The 21335-nt window shown below is 40.2% G+C and overlaps 1 protein-coding gene across 1 annotated transcript in view; it reads right to left on the bottom strand.

Moving 5' to 3' along the window:
• Vps13B (vacuolar protein sorting 13B) overlaps positions 1–21335 on the bottom strand; it is a 195249-nt gene that overhangs the window by 133088 nt on the left and 40826 nt on the right. Inside the window, 5 exon segments of the mRNA XM_067123050.1 lie at positions 6694–6894; positions 8143–8312; positions 8607–8871; positions 8974–9077; positions 9215–9396. Of these exon segments, the coding sequence (XP_066979151.1) occupies positions 6694–6894; positions 8143–8312; positions 8607–8871; positions 8974–9077; positions 9215–9396 (922 nt within the window).

Genomic DNA, 21335 nt, shown 5'->3' with positions numbered 1-21335 from the left:
TTGCACAGAAGAAGAGAAGGGAAGTTTCTGGAGAGACATGGATGGAGTAATGCAAGAAGTGGAAGAACATGAGAGGGTGATAGTGGGGGCAGATTTGAATGGCCATGTTGGATGTGAAAATGAGGCGATTGGTTGGGTGCATAGGGGCCATGGAATTGGGGAGAGAAACCCAGAAGGGGAGAATGTAGTGGACTTTGCTGTGGCACTCGACATGGCAATAGTAAACACATTCTTTATGAAGAAAAGGGAACACCTAATAACATATAGGAGTGGGGAAGATGCTCTCAAATAGACTACTTCCTATATAAAGGATAAAGCTGGGGAGGTCAAGAACTGCAAAGTTATCCCAGGCAACCATTGTAGCCCTTTCAACACAGACTGCTAACACAGATCATGGATTTGAAGCTAAAAAGGGAAAGAAAAACCAAAGCTAAAGGGATAAGGAAAATTAAATGGTACAAATTAGTGAGGGAGGAGGATAAGAAGAGAGAGTTTAAGAGGAGGGTTTTGGAGGACATTGATATAGGAATTGAAGATGTTCAAGAATGGTGGGCACGAAATGCAGCAGTAATTAGAAGACATGGAAAGGAGCTGCTGGGAGAGACATCGGGGATCATATGGGAGGAAAGGGAGAGTTGGTGGTGGGAGGAAGACATTGGGAAAGTAGTAAAGATAAGAAGGAGGCAAAGAAGAGATGGGAAGAGTCACAGTCAGTGGAAGACAGAGATCGGTTCAGAGAGAAAAACAAGGTGGTGAAAAAGATGGTAGCCCAAGCTAAAGCAAAGTCGTATGATGAAGTGTATAATGAGCTGGGGACGAAGGAAGGATTAAATAAGATGATCAAGCTATCAAAGGCTAGAAATAAGAGCACCAAATAAAAGATCAAGATGGGGTAGTACTTAGAAAGGAAGAAGACATCGTGAAGAGATGGAAAGAATATTTCGAACAGCTGTTAAATGAAGAAAATAATAGACTAATAAGAGGGGATGGGCAGGTGAACATTGGCATGGTGATGAGGTTTTCTAAGCAAGAGGTGCTGGATGCACTGAAGAAGATGAAGAATGGGAAGGCAACCGGACCAGACATGATACCTGTTGTTGATGTTGTTGTGGTTCCCCAGACTCTGTTATGCCAGGAAGCCTGCACCGCGCAAGAAGGACACCACGCTTACTGGAGCTGACCATAACTGTGTGGTAGTGTGGATGTTGTGTTGTTGTCTAAGGGCTGCCAAGTTAGGGCAATCTACTAAGAGATGTGTAATTGTGTGGGGACTAACTTGGCAGAGTGGACATATGTCTGTTTGGGTGTTGTCTATGCAGTGTTTGTAGGTGTTTAGTGATTGGTGATGACCACAGCGAAGTCGAGTCAGGTGTACTCTCTCCAATCTTGAGAGCTGTGTTTCTGTGCTGCTTATGTTGGGTGAGGGGGTGCCGAGTACAGTGGAACCTCGGTTCCCGACGCTAATCCGTTCTAGAAGGAGTGTCGAGATTCGATTTTGTCGAATTCACTTTCAATTTCGACCATAAGAAATAACTGAAAATGGATTGATCCGTTCCTGACCACCAGTCACTACTCCAACCTTGTCTTTTATAAAAAAACACTACACACATTACAATTAAATAAGTTCAGAGTTAAATAACTTACCTTATTAGAAGTCTTCTTACAGTTTTAAATGCATACTGTATAAAAAAATTGGCCTACCAGTGGTAGACCGAGTGCTGCAGGCTAGGCTAGGCAGCCTATATGCACTCAGAATGTACTGTAATGGGTACGCACAAAAACTGTTGTTAATGATAAATACAATGAAAAACAAGCCTGGTCATTACATTAAATTAATAATAAAATATTAAAAATAAGCCGAATGTACTGTGGAGTCTGTTATAAAAATTAAGAAAACGTCTTAAGTTACGCCGGCATTGGCAGCTTGTGGCAAGCGCGATGTAAACAAACCAGAGTGCCGTCCTGGTGGCGTATCGCGTACTAATTACATAAACATTGTGTACGTTCAGGATTGTATTAATTTATGGTAAATTCCATTCAGAGTCTACTGTAATGTATAAAATCACTGCTTTAAGTGCTTTTAAATGTGCGTGGGGAAGAACAACGCCAACTAGCGGCGGCGTTACCGAAACACTTTTGTTTACAAACATCATATGTTTCGTCAACGGGTCGGATCGCGTCGGGTCGGATTCCGGTTTGTTGTTCGGGAACCGGCGCAAACTTTACTCAGCATTTCGTGTCAGAATCCGATTTTGTCGAGTTTCGGTACGGTCGGAGACCAGGGTTCCACTGTATTTTGTTGTTGGGAAGGTTATTAAGTGCTTGTCTGGTGAGGTGAGTATGGATGTGCTTTTTGTTTTGTGTGATGTTTGTGGGTGGTGGTATAGAATTCAAGATATTTGTATAGTGTCTGTGTGGTGTATTTGCTATTTGCCTATGTGTTGGAGGGTGGTCGTGAAGGTAATAGCATGGGCTGTTTGTGTTGTTTATGATCGATGCCAAGAATTGTGTGCCTCTCATGTCTAAGTGTTGCCTGATGGTGAGAATCTTGGTTTCGGCATGTAAGTGTTCTATTGGTGTGGATTGTGTACTGCCAAGGATGATTCTAAGAGCTGTGTTTTGTATTATTTGTAGTTTGTTTAGTTGTGTGTTGGATATGGCAGGGTGCCAGGCTGGGCTGGCGTAGTTTATTATGGAGCGGATGTATTGTTTGTATACTGTGATGAGCGTTTCTTTTGTTGTCCAAATGTTGTGCCTGCTAGTGATCTTAGTGCATTTAGTCTAGGTCTGCATTTCTTGATGATGTTACTGACATGTGGAGCAAATGACATTGAAGCGTTGTATGTGACTCCTAGGATTTTTGTTTCATGTGTGTGTGTGGAATTGTGGTGTTGTTCAGCATTGCTGTGGGTCTGTACTGATGTTCTTTGTTGTGACTAGTGAGTAGTGTACTTGTGGATTTTGTTGGTGCTACTTGTAATCTGTTTTGTGTGAGCCAGTTTTCAAGTTGTGTTATGTAAGTCTGTACTCGTGTGGAACATACGTTTTTGTCTGCATGTATTGATATGATTGTTAAATCGTCTGCATATGAGATGATATATGTTGTTAGGTGGTGTTGGTATGTCATGCATGAATAGGTTAAAAGTGTTGGGCTTAGGACGGAGCCTTGTGGGACGCCGTTCGGGAAGTTTCTGATTTTGGATGACTCGCCATTTTCTGATTTTGGATGACTACAAATGCTTGTCTGTCTGTTAAGTAATTGGCGAGCCAGCGTTTGGTGTTGTTGTGTAGTGTGATGTTGTAAACTTTGTTGATGAGAAGTGGTCTAGAGATGGCATCAAAGGCTTTACTTATGTCTATTGTGATTAGCAGTGTTCTTTGTGGTGGCCGTCTGGAGTTAATGCCATCTTGTATTTTTTGTGTAAGGTTGGTGAGTAGTGTTGTTGTGGAGTGGTGTGGTCTGTAGCCATGTTGAGTGGGTGACAGTGGTATGTGTGGTGTGGTTTTGCGTAAGATGATACCTGTGGAGGCATGGAAGGCATTAGGAGATGAAGGAGTGGATATACTTTACGATCTTATGATAAAGATCCTTGAGCAGGAAAAGATACCAAATGAGTGGCATGGGAGTATACTGATCCCAATTTTCAAAGGGAGAGGAGATGTCCAAGAGTGTGGTAATTATAGGGGTATTAAACTAATGTCCCACACTGATGAAGATACTGGAAAGGATGATAGATGCCAGACTAAGGGAAGAAGTAGAAATAGGTAAAGAGCAGATGGGATTTATGAAGGGAAGAGGAACAACAGATGGTATATTTTGTCTGAGACAACTAATGGAGAAATTCGGGGAAAAACAAAGGGACCTACATATGGTATTCATTGACCTTGAAAAGGCTTACGACCGAGTCCCCAGACAAGAGGTATGGAGGAGCCTGAGGGAGAGGATGGTGCCAGAGAAGTACGTGCGATTGATACAGGAGATGTACCAGAATGTATTTACCAGAGTGAGGAGCAGTGTTGGGGAGACGGAGGGCTTTGAGGTGAGAGTAGGATTACACCAGGGGTCGGCTCTTAGCCCATTTATTTTTAACATAGTGATGGACGTTATCATAGAGGAAGTGGAACATATTGTATGCGGATGATATTGTCCTGTGTGCAGAGAGCAGGGAAGATCTGGAAATGAAACTGGAAAGATGGAGACAAGTACTGGAGGACAGAGGAATGAGAATAAGTAGATCTAAGACAGAATATATGTGTACCACCAATGATGGGGGTGATAGGGAAAGTGTTCAGCTTGGGGGAGAACCAATAAAGAGAGTTGAAAATTTTAAGTATTTGGGATCCTTTGTTAATGCTGGAGGACATATGGAAGAAGAAGTAAAACATCGGGTACAGGCAGGCTGGAACAACTGGAGAGCGGCCTCCGGAGCTCTTTGTGACAAAAGATTACCGCTGGGGTAAAAGGAAAATTTCATAAGACGGTGGTAAGAACAGCAATGATGTATGGCACAGAAACAGCAAGCTTGAGAAAGACAGAGGAGAAGAAGATGGATGTGGCAGAAATGAGAATGCTTAGATGGATGGCTGGGGTGACGAGAGAGGAGAGGATCCGAAATGATTACATTAGGGGGTCTACTAAGGTGGTGGAAATATCAAAGAAAGTGCAGGAGGGGAGGCTGAGATGGTATGGACACCTGTTGAGGAGAGATGAGGACCACGTTGGTAGACATACTATGGGGATGGAGGTCCAGGGAAGAAGAAGAAGAGGGAGACCAAGAAAGAGATGGAAGGACTGTGTGAGGGGAGACCTGCGTGAGAAGGGAATTGATGAGGCAGAAGCACAGGATAGAAATAGATGGAAACGGCTCATCCGAAACGGCGACCCCATATAAAAATGGGAACAAGCTGGGAAGAAGAAGAAGAAGATATACGTGAATGCATGTTTTTGCCATAAAGTACAGGTAAATTACCCTTAAACTACTGTAAAATGCCTATACAATAACTGCTTATTTTAACAGTTCACTGCCCAATTTAACTGTTCAAACAAAAATATGTCTTAAATTATCATACTAAAACAATTTAATATCATTTTAAACAAAAATACACCCCAAACCATCATCCCAAGACACCCAAAGTCATCTTAGATTACCCTCCTAAAAATGTTACTCTTAAGTATATACACCCCTAAAGCACCTATAACAATGATTTACTAATTTTAAAATATTAATGTAAACACAGCAAAATACCTAAAAAAATTTTAATATAAATTAAATAAATCTTTAAACAAATTAAATAAATGTCTTACAGAAGTGTGGCAACTAATCGAGTTAAGTCGTTTTTTCTCACACTGTAGTGTTAAAGTCGTTCCGTTTTCTTTTTTGCTATAAAGTATATTAACAAACAGTACCCGTAAAGTAAGATAAAAGCAATATTATTAACCTATTAAGCATCACTGATGGCATATCTCGGTTGGCCACATCCCATATCGCAACGCCCTGTATGGAGTAACACATCCTACCTCTTTCAAGGATGGTGTGCTACTGAATTCAGAGGCGAAACGCGAAATGCTCTTCCCTCTTATACAAACTGTAGGAACATCAGTTAGTAACACTATGAGCTAGATTAGCAATAAATGGCAACTTTTTTTGTAGGGGAAAGACAGTCTGACAAGAGGACTACAACCTCCACCTCCTGCTACACTTCTTGCATTCATTGGCAACCAACTGATTTCTTTTTGTTTGATCCCATTTTTTCCCCCATAATGAGCAATCTAAAGCAAAAGAAAAATCTTTTGCCAGAAGAGATATTATCACTACTTGTTGCAGAGAATGATGATGACTAAGATGAAAGGAAATATATCGGTGTCCTTTCCATAATCAGCACAAAACTAACTCTCTCTCTCCCTGTGTTCAGGATAAGGCAAACTCACTCTCTGTGTTCGGGATAAGGCAAACGTGAATATATAGAAAGTTTGCCTACAATATCAAGTGCACTAAAATGGTATGACACAAAGAAAATGAAATGGAACAATTCATTAATCTACTGGCTCTATGTATTTGAAAGAATAATTTTTTCCCCGTGCAAAATAAATTCTTTCATCTTCTCTTATTCTACATTATTTATTATCCTAATATCTCTATACAAAAATCAATATCAATGTAAAAAAAGAACACATAATAAAGCATAATAATTGGCATAGACCAAATGACTGCTCTGCAAGCCAGAAAATGTGATGATAACGGGAGCAGCAACGTCTCTCATAAAGGACACTCAACGGGTTAATATAAACTGCAGGACAGTATACAGTACAGTATTGTAAAATGAAATTACAGTGTACTGTAAGCATAAACATGTATTCATATGTGGGTGATGCGCTTTCTCCCTCACTCAAACTCCCAGCATTCCTTTTGGCACCTGATTTGAAAAAACAGTTTGGCACTCAATCCAGAAGCAAAAACCCTCAAATTGATATTTCCATTTCACACCGATATATCCGGATGTACAATATACCACAGTCCGTTATCTCGGTGCACTACTAAACCTAAACAGAGAAAAATTCCGTCCAAACTCACATATTTACACTGTAACAAAAAAAAAGTAATAATGAAAAATGTGCAAAGATTGTCAGTAAACTAATTAGGGAAATATGAAAGCAAACATAAAAAAATTTTATTTACAATCTATAAAACTAACCTCCTGAATATCTGCAATTCCACATATGCACATGCCAACTGGATCAACAGTAAGAGACGATATCCCTAGCTGGACATTTACAGCCTCCAGACCCTTGACAACCACAGTCATAAAACTCCCTTGGTGCTCTATCCTCATGAAAGGGGTAAATCTCATTTTTGTTGGGCCAAAGTACCCACTCTCTTGCACAGATTCTGTCAACTGTCAAAGACAAAAACTTGGGTTATTCCTTTTTCCCCATCTTAATTTTCTTTAAAGAATACCATACCAAAATCACAGTAGCCTACTAGGTACTAACAAACTTCCTGTTATATTATTGTCATTAGGAAATAGTTTATCGTGGCCATTCAGTCACAATTCCAGACTTTTACTGGTTGGGCCCAAAGAATTTCATAAAAGAGAGGTATAAAATGGGGTGGCATATCAAAGAAACTGGACAGCTAGGTGGGAAGAGAACTAAATGGAATACATAAAAATATACGACAAAAAACAATAGTGGGAGCAGAGAGACAATGCAAAAACATTCATAGTGCCACCCAATGCACAAAGCAGGCAATACCCCTGTACAGGGAGATAAAGCACAGGTAGACAACTGCCCATGAGGCATCAGTCAGATCTGCTAAGTACAGGATTAGGTTTGTCTAACTGTTTAAACCTATCCGCAGGAAAGTTTAATCATCTGAAGGATGTTGTGTATACCATAACTGATGTACTGCATTCATATTGTGACAAAGAAATCACACTGCTTGTAAAAAATATGCAGCTAAGAATACCATTTCAGTATCATTTTTAATTGGCCATGCAGACACGTATAAGAATTAAAATAAAAATAGTGATAAACTTGTGTGATGTAAAAGTGCATTTATTGCCTTCATCTTATGTATCCAAGATATGCATGCCAATAAAAAATTTAAAGTGAAACATCCAGTATCCAGTCTTCAGGAATAATCTGACACCTCATAACAAAATGAGATAAAAAATTCACAAAAAAGACTTTACTGTAATTTATCATGCAAGTGCTTACACGTTACCACAATTCCAAAATAGCTTTGCAAACTTAAAATGTAAGTGTACAAAGTATTTGTTCAATATAAACATGTACTGTAATATTCCTTTTAAAAATAAATATACTGTAATTAACATATAAACACAACTAATATACACCTATATAGTATAGAGGAAAACTGGAAGCAATATATAGAAAAGCTGAAAGGGAGAAAAATAATAATAAATACAGGCTGTAAGAAACAGAAAGAAAAATATATGAGATTTATTACTATAAAACATGAATTTTATTACTAAAACTCAAAAATACTAAATTCATTCAAAAAGTAATTTTAGCTCAGTCTGAAAATTTCAAAAATACCATACATATATCTACCGATATTTATGTAACTTACAACACTATCATGATAATTTGAAACAAAAAAGACCTTTGATACAAGACACCTTGAAAGTCCAAGTTGCAGTCTCTACGTACAGACCCATGTGTAAAGTCTTATTGAGTCTGTGTCTGTGAGATGACAAGGCATTCTCTTCATCTTCCCAGTAAACTGGTAAGAGTGCTGACCCCAGAGACCAAGCCCACGATGACCACGAAGCATTATCATTGGCAAAATCTGAAGCACAAAAAATGCTGATGATGCTGACAAACTGCAAAATAAATTACTGATCAAAACTCACACAGTTTGCAAAGAACTGAATGTATACTCTCTAATAAACTCCAGAATAAACTCTCATATACAGTGTACACTTCAGTAATGTGTTACTGATAACATATGTAAAGCTGAATGCTATAATGAAATAATTCCCACAAGATATAAGATACTTTATTAATCATTTATTCTCCTTAACAATAATTATATTTAATGCCAATATGCAGCTATAATCCATGAATACACAATCCATCTCACCCTCATTAAGAGCATTTTCTTGGTCCTCTCCCAGGGGAACACATGTTGTTTGCTCTGTTTCCATATAGGTTCCAAGTTCCCCATAATATAATGCTAAAGATAGCTGTAGCAGTCTCAGGAACATAGGCAACTGCATATCTGATAAGCTGAAATGTAACTGAGGACAAAAGACATCATATCTTGTGCAGAGAGGCTGGACAGAGTTGACAGATTCAAACTGACGCACCACTCGGCAGGAGAGGGAGCATCGATACAAAAGTGGTTCCTGAAAAGGTTGATTAAAATCAAAAGAAGTCTTTACACATGATATTGTACTTATTTTTGTGCAATTATTGCTTGAAAGAATCAAATTCAATGGTTGACTTACTTGATAATTTTCAATCTTTCCTGAGGCATTTCTCTTGTCCAAACAAACAGTCAAATCAGTTAGAGTAGCAAGATTTCTTAAAATAAGGTCCTCAGCTGTCAAATCTGAGAAGAATAAAAGTACAGGTAAAAGAAAATAAGCAATTAATACGATCTACAGTATATGCGTCAAAATATTATAAAGCAATATACTGTATCTCTAGTGCTTGTTTCACTTATAAAATCTACTGTATTATCCTTACCTATAAATGCTGGGGTCCAGTTTCCATCGACTGAGCGAAACTCTAAGGTCTTGACATTAATAGACAAAACAATGTCGTCTTCAACATATTTGAGAATAACATTGTTACAAACAATACACACATTATTAATGATCCTGTTGATTAACCCTTGAACATAACTTGTAGGAACCTCAAGATCTTGTCTGAAAAGGATCAAAAGTGGTAGGTTTTAAACTTAGCTTACAGAAATGACACTTTTATAATAAAATAAAGTTTTATATATACATACCCAGTAATTACTTAGCTAAGAGTTTCTAAATCGATAGCAGCTTCAATTTTGAAATTAGCGGTAGCGACAGTCTTTTATGTAGGTGATTAACCCCGCCCACTTTCAGGGTGAAAGGGAGAAACAACTAAGCCAAGAGCTCCACTTTTGTTTTTGCTCTAAGGTCCATGTGAGGGGAGGAGGGCGGGCTCCATTCGTAATTACTGATCTGATCTTCTTTGCCAAGGCCCCTACGGACCAATCTAGGAAACTAATCACTTCAAACACCTTGAACATGTTCTTGAGCATATGATCAATCTCCAACGCAGAGAATATGGTTTTTGCCGAAGCGAAAGCCGACCTATGGGCCGAATCAAGGAGACCAGTGAAGTCCCATTGGGAGGAGGCAGCCACACCCAGGGAGGGGGGCCTCTCAGGTCACATATGACCTATATCTCCTGGCCGAAAGGCAGGAAGGAAGAATACTAAAGCATGCCTTGTCCTGGCATCTTTTCTCTAAGAGCCAGAGGTCCACTTCTCTCATAGCCTTCTTAGATGAAGAAGAGTAAAACCACTTTGGGAAGTCTCGACAAATCCCTGGGTAAGTCACTCATCATAAATGAGGAAGCCAGAGAAGAAGGGGCTGCCGGAGCGAAGAAATCTGGAAAATTATCCAATAAATAATTCAGTAAGGCAGCATAAGCCGGTGGGGTGGAGTCCTGTCCTAAATCTTCCTCCTCCGATGAGACCGGGAACAATGAGAGATCTGCAGGCGCTACTAAGAAGAAGAAGTCGCCTTCTTAAGAATACCCAAAATATTGTTTAACTGCTTCTGCAGTGGTACCATGGAAGGGTCCAAACCGGGAGTAGATGAAGCAGTAATCGAATGAGTAGGTGAAGAAAACTGGTGTTTCGATGAGGAAGTCCGTAAAACAGGAGCGAACGTCAAACAATCCTGGTGCTCAACTGAAGGAGAGTGAGTTGGAGCCGAAAGGTTCTCTGGTGCCAAGTGATGAGGGTGCACTACTGGGCACTTCTTATCTTCTAGGCACTCAGCTACTAGTGAACGCTCGGTCACTACTGGGTGCTCGGCAATCACTGGGCACTCGGCCGCTAAAGAGCGCTCAGCTCCCAAAGAGGTGTCCTCGATCCCAGACGGGCGCTTGAAAGATGAGCATGAACTGTCATGAGAAGGTTCCCGATTGGCTGAAGAACTAGCCCTCTTGCTGGACACAGATGATGATCTGGTAGCGACTGGTTGAGAAAAACATTCAGGACTGTCCCATTTGCTGCACGACAGCTGCGGACTACCGGATCGTTCCCTGAACCTCTTGCCATAACACTGAGGGGACTGATCCCTGGGGGACATGAGCCTTTTCAACGAACGAGATTCGTCCGAAAATCTCTACTGGCGCCTGTGAGAAGGGCTAGAATCTCCCGAGCTGGACAAGAGATTATGAACATTAGGCACACCTTTCCAAAAGCTGCGTTTGGTCAACACCCGGGACAACACAGGTGCGACTGAGGGGACGACTACCCCTGGGCAGACCCCACCAACCTCCTTTTGGCCTCCAGTATGCCTCCCCCTGGGGCTGGGGGAGTATGGCGTTGACCTTTGCCTAGGAGCATCGGGTGGGATGGGTAGCCACCTCCTCCACAAACACATCACCAAAACACTTTGCACTACAGTAAACCCCCCGTATTCGCGGGGGATGCGTACCACATCCCCCCGCAAATAGCTAAAACCCGCGAAGACTTACAACCCTTCTAAAAACATTTAGAACTGCCTATTTTGATAGTTCAAACAGACACAAAACAAACTAAAAATGCTTATACAGGTATTATCCTACTTACGATGGGGTTAGGTTCCAAAAAAAACATCGTTTGTTGGAAAAAATGTAAGAAATACCAAAATGTATCTCGGATACAGCCTAGCCTACACTAGGGTATTCAGTACCATGTATACATATATGGTAGCCTAGCCTACACTATAAAGTATACTCTATACGTACACATATATATAGTAATTATTATCAGCTAATTCTGGAGGTTCATGCAAAGTGACTTATGATAATTCAGTGCAAAGAGAAATTGAATAACAAGAATTAGCTTAGCCTACACTATGGTAGATTGTATATATATATACGGTAGCATAGCCTACATTATACTGTACTCTATATTCACATACCGTATTATATAAATGTCAACATAAAGAATATGCATCTTTTAAAATGTTATGCCTTAATTCACTGTATCCAATAATATTGTATACATTCTTATATTGCTTTTGTATTATAAGTTGCGATCATAGCGATCAATGTTTTGGCTTGGAAATCGTCTGTGCGGTGTTTATTTCACCGTATTTAATTCAGTTCTGAGCACTTTTCTTGCTTCTAGTTAGCATAAATGAATCTCTAGATACTGTACTTTATTTATATGGGGCAAGGTTATTTTTCGTTATACGAAATGTTTTTAAGTCAAAATATAACTAAAATACATCTCATTGTGAAATTAATTTATCTATTTTTTCATTAACCCTTAAACGTTGAGCCTCTATTTACAAAAGTGTCTGTTGTATGCTGGCGGCGTTCAGGAGTTAGCAGCAAAGCGGAAAAAAAGTTTTTTAAAAAAATCACAGCATGCTTAGTTTTTAAGATTAAGAGTTCATTTTTGGCTCCTTTTTTTGTCATTGCCTGAAGTTTAGTATACAACCATCAGAAATGAAAAAAAATATCATTATCATATATAAATATTGGAATAAATGACAGCGCAAAAAAAAATTTCATATATAATTGTATACAAATCATGCTGTGAGCAAAATGGTTAAAGCTAATGAGTTATTTTTTTTCCGTTGTATTGTACATTAAATTGCAATGATTTTGGTATATAACAAATTGTAAAACGATCAAAGCAACACAGAGAAAATATTATCACAAAATGATGCATGAATTCGTAACGCGCAGACGTAAAAACAAGCTTTTTTCTAAAATTCACCATAAATCGAAATATTGTGCTAGAGACTTCCCCTTTGTTGTAAAATGAAGGTAACTGATTGAATATTACTAGACTGTAAGTGTTTTAGCTTACAATTGCAGTTTTCGACCATTTCGGTCGAGTGAAAGTTGACCGAAGGTCGAATTTTTTCTATCGTGATTTACATGAAAATATTTCAAAACTGATAAAAGCTACAACCATGAGTTATTTTTTGTTGTATTCTACATGATATTGCGCACATTTTCATGTATAACATTTTATGTAAGGCCTAATATAAAATGGTGCGAAAGTTACTACAAGGTGACTAAAGAAATTCTGAGATTTTCAGCCGAGTTACCGCGCGGAGGTAAGGAAAAAGTTTTTTTTTTAAATTCACCATAAATCGAAATATTGTGCTAGAGACTTCCAATTTGTTGCAAAATGAAGGTAAATGATTGAATGTTACTAGAATGTAAGAGTTTTAGCTTACAATTGCGTTTTTTGGTCGAGTCAAAGTTGACCGAAGGTTGAAATTTTGGCACTTATCGTGATTTATATGAAAATATTTCAAAACTGATGAAAGCTACAACCATGGGTTGTTTTTTGTTGTATTTTACATGAAATTGCACACATTTTCATATGTAAAACTTTATGTAATGGCTAATATAAAACGGTGCAAACATTACGACAAAGTGACGAAAGAATTTCTGAGATTTTCGGCCGAGTTACCGCGAGCGGACATAAGGAAAAAGTTTTTTCAAAAATTCACCATAAATCGAAATATTGTGCTAGAGACTTCCAATTTGTTGCAAAATGAAGGTAATTGATTGAATATTACTAGAACATAAGTTTTAGCTTACAATTGCGTTTTTCGACCATTTCGGTCGAGTCAAAGTTGACCGAAGGTTGAAATTTTGGCACTTATCGTGAATTATATGAAAATATTTCAAAACTGATAAAAGCAACAACCTTAGGTTGTTTTTTGTTGTATTTTACATGAAATTGCGCACATTTTCATATATAAAACTTTATGTAACGACTAATGTAAAACGGTGCAAACATTACGACAAAGTGATGAGAGAATTTCTGAGATTTTCGGGTTTGAGTTATCACAGCGGATGTAAAGAAAAAGTTTTTTTCAAAAATTCACCATAAATCGAAACACTGAGCTAGAGACTTCCAATTTGTTGCAAAATGAAGGTAAATGACTGAATATTACTAGAATGTAAGATTTTTAGCTTACAATTGCGTTTTTCGACCATTTCAGTCGAGTCAAATTTGACCGAAGGTTGAAATTTTGGCACTTATCGTGATTTATATGAAAATATTTCAAAATTGATAAAAGCTACAACCATGGGTTGTTTTTTGTTGTATTTTACATGAAATTGCACACATTTTCATATATAAAACTTTATGTAACGGCTAATATAAAACAGTGCAAACATTACGACAAAGTGACGAAAGAATTTCTGAGATTTTCGGCCAAGTTACCGAGCGGACGTAAGGAAAAAGTTTTTTCAAAAATTCACCATAAATTGAAATATTGTGCTAGAGACTTCAAATTTGTTGCAAAATGAAGGTAAACGATTGAATATTACTAGAATGTAAGCGTTTTAGCTTACAATTGCGTTTTTCGACCATTCCGGTCGAGTCAAATTTGACTGAAGGTTGAAATTTTGGCACTTATCGTGATTTATATAAAAATATTTCAAAACTTATAAAAGCTACAACCATGGGTTGTTTTTGTTGTATTCTTCATGAAATTGCACACATTTTCATATATAAAACTTTATGTAACGGCTAATATAAAATGGTGCAAAAATTACGACAAAGTGACGAAAGAATTTCTGACATGCATCGCTGATGCTCTGTAGTGCGAGAAGAAAGAAATTGACGCATGCGCGGCTGGGTAACGCTTGTAAACAAAACAACAGTGTGATCCGTGAACTCCCAGCATCCCTCAAGGGGCATGATTTAAAAATCTTTCGCAAACTAGGCCTATAACTATGTTTCCGCGAATATTTAAAAAAACTTTTTGTAGTCGACGTACCGTACGTCCACTCGGCACCCTACAGACAATTTTAGTTGACGTACGATACGTCCAGTCTGCGTTTAAGGGTTAATAGATGCTGATGGCCGTTTGGGGACATTTGTTTTGTGTAAAAAAAATTCAAGATTCCGTTTGCTATTTTCACTTGATTTCATCATAATATGAGCTTTACGTATTTATCGTTTATCGGCATAAAAATATCAGTAATGTGTTCTTTCATGCCCAGTAGTTTTGATTAAAATACTTTCTCTCCCATTCTGATTATGATTGAGTTTCATCCATGTTGTCGATGCACAATAATTTACAGTATAGTCATTAGCAGCTTGAACATTGTTTTCTCAGCTTCAGCTACAACTTCCAGCTTAAATTTAGCAGTATATTTCCTTGACGATCTTTTATCCACAGCGAATAAGGGTATAATGCAAAAATATATCAGTCCTATTTTACTTAACGTCATTTGTGCCATAAGCTATGGTAATTGTTTATTACCATATGATGGTTGAAATACCAGGTAAATGGCTGTTGTTACCCGATTCAGTTATAAGCGAAACAACAGTTTCTGGGTCGGTTGTTTATGGCTGTACGCATTTACGCGAGAGTATAACATTACAGGCAGTCCCCGGTTATCGGCAGGGGTTCCGTTCTGAGTGTGTGATGATAATTGAAAATCGCCGCTAACCGAAAATCGGTGATTTTCGGTGCTTATTCGGCAATTTTCAGGGCTTATCGGCGCCAAAAAGCGCCAAATTTCAGTTATCTGCACCTCTGTTAGGTACCTATCAGCACCAATACCCAATTATCAGCGCCAATAAGCGGAAATTGGCAATTTTCGGCACCAAAAAATGCCAATTTTCATCGCTAAACGAGCCGTAAAACCGGATCGCTGTAAACCGAGCCCGCCATTAACTGGGGACTGCCTGGGTACTAACAATACTTTTATCATTCTCTTTTACTTTTTTAACTAGAAGATGGGATAAAGAGATGGAGGAAAAGTTGTCTATTGTAATTTGGTCTCTCTCACTGCCTGATTATGCTGCTGCCTGTGCCCCACACAAAATTTAAAAATATTTTATAAATAATATTGTCTATTGGTATTAATTGCTTACCCCACTGCAAAATTGAATTGTCATTAGGTGAATTATCATAACTCGAGCATTACCTGAGTATTTTAATAGTTTTATCACAAAAAGTGCATTTAGTCATGAAAATGAGATGAAAATACAGTAATTAGTGAATATTTCTCAGTGAAAAATACCGTGAATGGGCGAATTTCCCGCGAATAATGGGTAGATATGTTCCACAGAGAAATCCATGAATACGTGAGTCCGCGAATCGTGAGACCGCGAATACGGGGGGGTCTACTGTAAACTTGTCCACGAGGACAAGCATTGAATCACGCAGCTGTGCCACTGCGTTTGCAAGAAAATCAAACTTCTTACTGAATTTTGATTCGAGACTGCATAGCGATCCGGGTCGGGAAAGAGGGAACAACGCGCGGAGATCGGTGGTGCAGGAGGAGAGCTGGAAGTAGAAGAAATTACTTGGGCAGCAGAAGGGAGAGAAGGAATATTACCCTCACTAGATTCCTGAGTCCATCTAGAGTAGCTAATTTAACCTCAGCTCTAGCAGCTGCTTTTCTCTTACAATCCCTTTCTAACTCTGATAAGTGAGAAGTTAAAGTCTTCCATTTTCTTTCGTCCCATTCACAGCATTCCTCACAAGTTAAGTCAATTGAAAAAATATGTCCTCTGCATGTCGTACATAGGGTGTGTGAATCGTAACATGCCTTGGTCAAACGAGTATTGCAACCTCTGCTACAATACCTAATACTCGATGCACTAGAAATTGACATAATTACTAGCTAACAGAGTAAAAAAATTAAGTCAATCTCCTAAGAGAACAATAGTCAAAATCAGGAAAAGTACTATATAAATCAGTCAAGCAATACAAATCCGAAGGCTACCAAACCGAAAATACATCACCAAAAGGTAAGAATTTCAAGACGAAAACAAAATCAAGCTGCTTCTTAACACTGTGTTGCTGTTAAGCCAGCAGAAACAAAAGTGAAGCTCTTGGCTTAGTTGTTTCTCCCTTTCACCCCGAAAGTGGGCGGGGTTAGTCACTTACATAAACAAAAGACTGTCACTACCACGAATTTCAAAACTGAAGCTGCTGTCAAGTTAGAAACTCTTAGGTAAGTAATTACTGGGTAAGTTACTTATATAAAAATGAGGACTTGTATAAAATCAAAACAACTCTCATTTCCAAGATACAAACTTAGAGTAAAATTTTTCAAGTAGTGTTTTTACCAAGGAAATATTACTTCCTGATAGTTTTGTTAGTACTTCACATGATTCTGGTCTTTACTTTCATCATAACACATTTTTTGGCATTTTTCTATACATACTCTGCATATGGATTTCCAGCAAAAAATCATTACAAAAACTGTTAAAAACCATACACCACAAAAATAACAAATTTTTAAAAGCAATTTGTATTTTTCCTAGCATACAAACCTGAGGTTCTTTCATAGGGATTTAGCTTGCGAACACAAGTTGGAACAGCCATTCAAACTTTTGAAAAGGTACCAACAGGTAGGGGAAAGCCCCACGCACCGTCAGTCTGCACTCCTCTTTGCCTTTTGGCCCAGGTACCAGAGTTAGGGGTGGCTGAGGTGGGCTTTTAATGTAAAGAACTTCATGTTTACTTGTTGGGAAAAATATAAATTACTTTTAAAATTTACTATTTGTTCCTACACAAATACAAACCTTCATTCTTTACATAAGAGACTTATCTATTGATGGGAGGAATCTGGGTACTTTCTGGTAGGTTCACCCAACCTAGGGTGTTACCTTCCTGGTCTGTTTGGGAGCAGAGGCTGGGACTCTGCACCTCTAGCATACTGCACATATGGGATGTAGACGATGCTAGACTTCTGGACCATTAGGTAAAGGGTTTGTGTGCCATTATTCAGTCAGGCTGTAAGAATCCATATTGAAGTGTTGGAGACAAAAAAAAAAATGGGCAAAGACAATCAACAAGCTTTCTTTATTGTCTCTCCTCCTCTCCCCTTGCCAAGAGAGGAGGGGAACTTGCATCCCTTCATTGCCAATGAAAAGATTTGTGCTCAGTCAGATGGCTACCCTTCACACACATCAGTCAACCTTGTATATGGAATGGCACTCTGACTCTCCGTTTACTGGAGAGGAAGGAAGAAAAAGAGAGGGAGGAGAACCTATTATTCCTAACCTGTTTCCTGGGAACCAGATTCCTAGACGAGGTGCTACCTGTCCCAAAAGGAACTGGGGCCACTATCCAACCTGTTGAGCAGCCACTACTGGTCCATGGAAAGCGTGTCCAAGGGTAGTGGGCAACAATCCGTAGTTAAAACAACGTGCAGGTGATCATACCTAATCACCTCTGCAAGTAATACTTGAGAGCCAACAGGTTCCTACTGAGTGCACAGTATAGGGTGGTGCCCCTACTATCATACGCTCTCGTCTCCTTCCACACTGGAGGAGACAATAACTGCAGATCACCTTACAGAGCCAGGAGATAGATGTACTGTACTCAGAAAACGCCTTCATTTACTAACCGAAGAGTTGTTGACATACAAATCTGAGGTGTCGAGTTCCTTCAAGACATTACTGCAGCACCAAAACAGAACTCAGCAGTATCTCACAAGAGTCAATACTTTAGTGAAGATAATGAGCAAGGTTAAAACTGACGTGACCAACAGTTCTGAATCTCATTACAAAATTCGGGACAGTTCCAAACAAACAGATCTCCATCCCCCCCCCCAGTGCTATACACATGAGAGCCCAATTGCTCACCCATAACCTACGTCAGGGCTAAACAAGACATGGCTTCTGGGTTCAGACCTATGTCTGACAACCGTCATCCTCAGCGCCAGCACCAACTCGGTGACAAAATTCTGCCCAGGGACTCAAGATATCACTGTATCTCAAACACACATGTGCAAAAATGGCTCATGGAAGTTGCCTGGTGGGCCGGGTAGGTGACAAAGACTACCTCCAGACAATAGTGTTTTGAATATAGCCTCCTCCTTCTGGCCATCCATTGCCTTTGCACGAGAGAGAGAGAGAGAGAGAGAGAGAGAGAGAGAGAGAGAGAGAGAGAGAGAGAGAGAGAGAGAGAGAGAGAGAGAGAGAGAGCACCACTTGCTTGAAGACTGTCTAGCAATAAACCAAGACTAAAAGTTCTCCTTTCAATGAGTCAGGGGCACAAGTAGAAAGTAACTATGCTGGACTGGCCCTAAGTGAATTCCCTGTACAGATACCAGTGAAATCATATAGCTCAAAACACCAAGGCAACTAAACTAGAGCATAAGGTCTCCCAGTGGCAGGGAAAAAACTGCAGAAAGTGCCCAAGTATTTCCCCAAGGTCACCTGGCTTGCAACCGAGCTTGATGGCCTCTAAAAACTGCAGCCTCTGCACTTTGGTATCTGAAACCTGGTGTACAGGACCCTCAGGACCATTCCAAGCCCTGCAAAACCCAAGACACCCCTCCTGTAGGAGGAGGCCTGTTGAAAACCCCCACGGATCACTCCAAACTTGGGTGTATAACCTGTTCAGTTTTAAGACCAATATGAGTACAACTTCCTACAGAAAAAGCTTAGGAGAAAGCCTGAAAGCTTCCTATCCTAGCCCTGATGTTTAACCAGCGCCTGTCTCTCTGAAACCTCTTTAGAAAAAGGTGGAACAATCCCTGGCACCCTTGTCCCATCTAGTAACTAGAGACAAGGCGTCTGGCAGGTGAACATGGCCATGAACAGTCATCATACTAAGTTGATAACAAATCCACAGGTCGTGGAGAGTATACTCACTTGTTAAAACGTGGGTCAGAGCTATCCATGATTGTGCCAAAACCTTCCTAGAAGAAAGACTTCTACAGGAAAGTAAGAAAGGAAGTGTGGAATCACCCCTTACTAAGTCTGGATGGCAGGATCACATGGGCCCTGTCACTTCTCTGGACCCCTGCAAGCCAAGGATCCCATACTGCTATTACAGGTACCCTGGCTGTCCTAGATAGCATGACTAGCTAAGCCAGGCCAGCACCCCTAGGTTCCAGGGAACCCCAGGTAGCAGCTGCAAACATGCACAGAGCTTGGGTAGCAGCAGGGGGATCCTGGACCAGCAGTACGAGAGCCTTAACCAGACCAGTCAGCCTATGTAGTAGATGCACCTGTGCATGGAGCACAGGTAGCATTAGGAAGTCAAAGACCAACCATCTGAGAGCCTCAACTGGCCCAGTACCCAAGAGACTGAATGTTCCCAGGGACAGGCTGGTCCAGAGGACCGGTCAGCCTGGGGTAACAGTTGCACCCATGCAGCAAACTGCAGGTGCAATGGTATCGTTACCGTGAACCAAATCAGTCCTCTTCCTCAGAAAAGGACCAAAGGCTGGAAACCTACCAAGACTTCCAGCAGGGAGAGCCAGACATAGTAGCCCTCTCCTTCCTCCATTCAAAACTATTGAAAAAGTAAGATCAGAGGAGATAGAAAAATTCCACAATACCCTTCACTACCGAACAACACGATATGAAGACTGGAGCCATCAACATTGCCCGAGCCGCACGACCAGGTCACGCTAGCCCCTCTCTGATGGCCCTGAAGAGCCTAAGGCAGAAGAGTCAAAGTGCTACCCAGTCATCAAGGATGTCCAACCATTTCTCGCTATAATGTGGTTCGGATTCCACAATAAGCTGTAGGTACCGTTGCTAGGTAACCAACTGGTTCTTAGCAACATAAAATAAGTCTAATCCTTCGGGCCAGCCGTAGGAGAGCTGCTAATCAGCTCAGTGGTCTGGTAAAACTAAGCTAATCAGCTCAGTGGTCTGGTAAAACTAAGGTTTACTTAACTTTTTTTTCAACCATGGAAGGTCCAGGAACACCAGCTCAATGCTACTTGACAACTCAATTCAAAACTTCCTGCTGGGAGAGCCAGACAGTAGCCCTCTTCCTCCTCCATTCAAAAGTAATTAAAAAGTAAGATCAGAGGCGATATAAAAACCCCACAATACCCCTCACTACTGAAAAACCCGATCTAATGACTGGAACCATCAATAGTGCCTGAGCCGCACGACCAGGTCACACTAGCCCTCTCTTATGGCCCTGAAGCATTGGAGACAGAGTCAAAGTGTTACCAAGTCACCAAGGCTGTCCAACCATGGAAGGTTCGGGAACACAGGCTCATTGCTCTCTGACAACTCAATTCAAAACCGAGAGTTCAAGAACCAAATGAGCAGCGTGAACAGGCCTTGCAAACCCTTCCCCATGAGATCCTGAAAGATTGCTGGGGAAGAGTCAAAGTGTTTCCATGTCACCCCCGTCACCCAACCAAGGAAAGATAAGGAGAACACCCCTGTACCATCAGCAAACCTAACAAAAGCAAATGGTCCGTGCAAACAAGCTGTGCAAACCCCATTCCGTGCAATCCCAAAGGATTGCAGTGAGAGGGATTGAAGTGATTACCTATTACTACTGTCATCCAACCATAGGAAAGCAGGGAGAACACTCCAAAGTCATTGCCACCCATAAACCCAGGCCATAGACCACAAAAACAAGGAGTGAATGAGCTGCACAAAGGACTGATGCACTATTTCTCTCAGAGAGAGGCAAAGAGAATTTGACTGAAGCAATCCCAAAGCTTACAGAGACAAGATGAAGAGAACCTCAAGTATGAGGAAATGATACTCAGTGCAAGCCCTGCCCAGGAAATCAATCACCAACAGCCATCGAAATTCCCTGCCCTACCCCAAAGGGAAAGGCGAACAGAAAGAAACAGAAAGAAGCTTAATAAACCTTCTAACACAGGGGCAGACTCTCCCCCA

The sequence above is a fragment of the Macrobrachium rosenbergii genome, chromosome 21 (assembly GCF_040412425.1).
Source record: "Macrobrachium rosenbergii isolate ZJJX-2024 chromosome 21, ASM4041242v1, whole genome shotgun sequence".
Taxonomy (NCBI): domain Eukaryota; kingdom Metazoa; phylum Arthropoda; class Malacostraca; order Decapoda; family Palaemonidae; genus Macrobrachium; species Macrobrachium rosenbergii.
The sequence above is the reverse complement of the archived record's forward strand: the minus strand, read 5'-3'. Positions and strand labels throughout refer to the sequence as shown.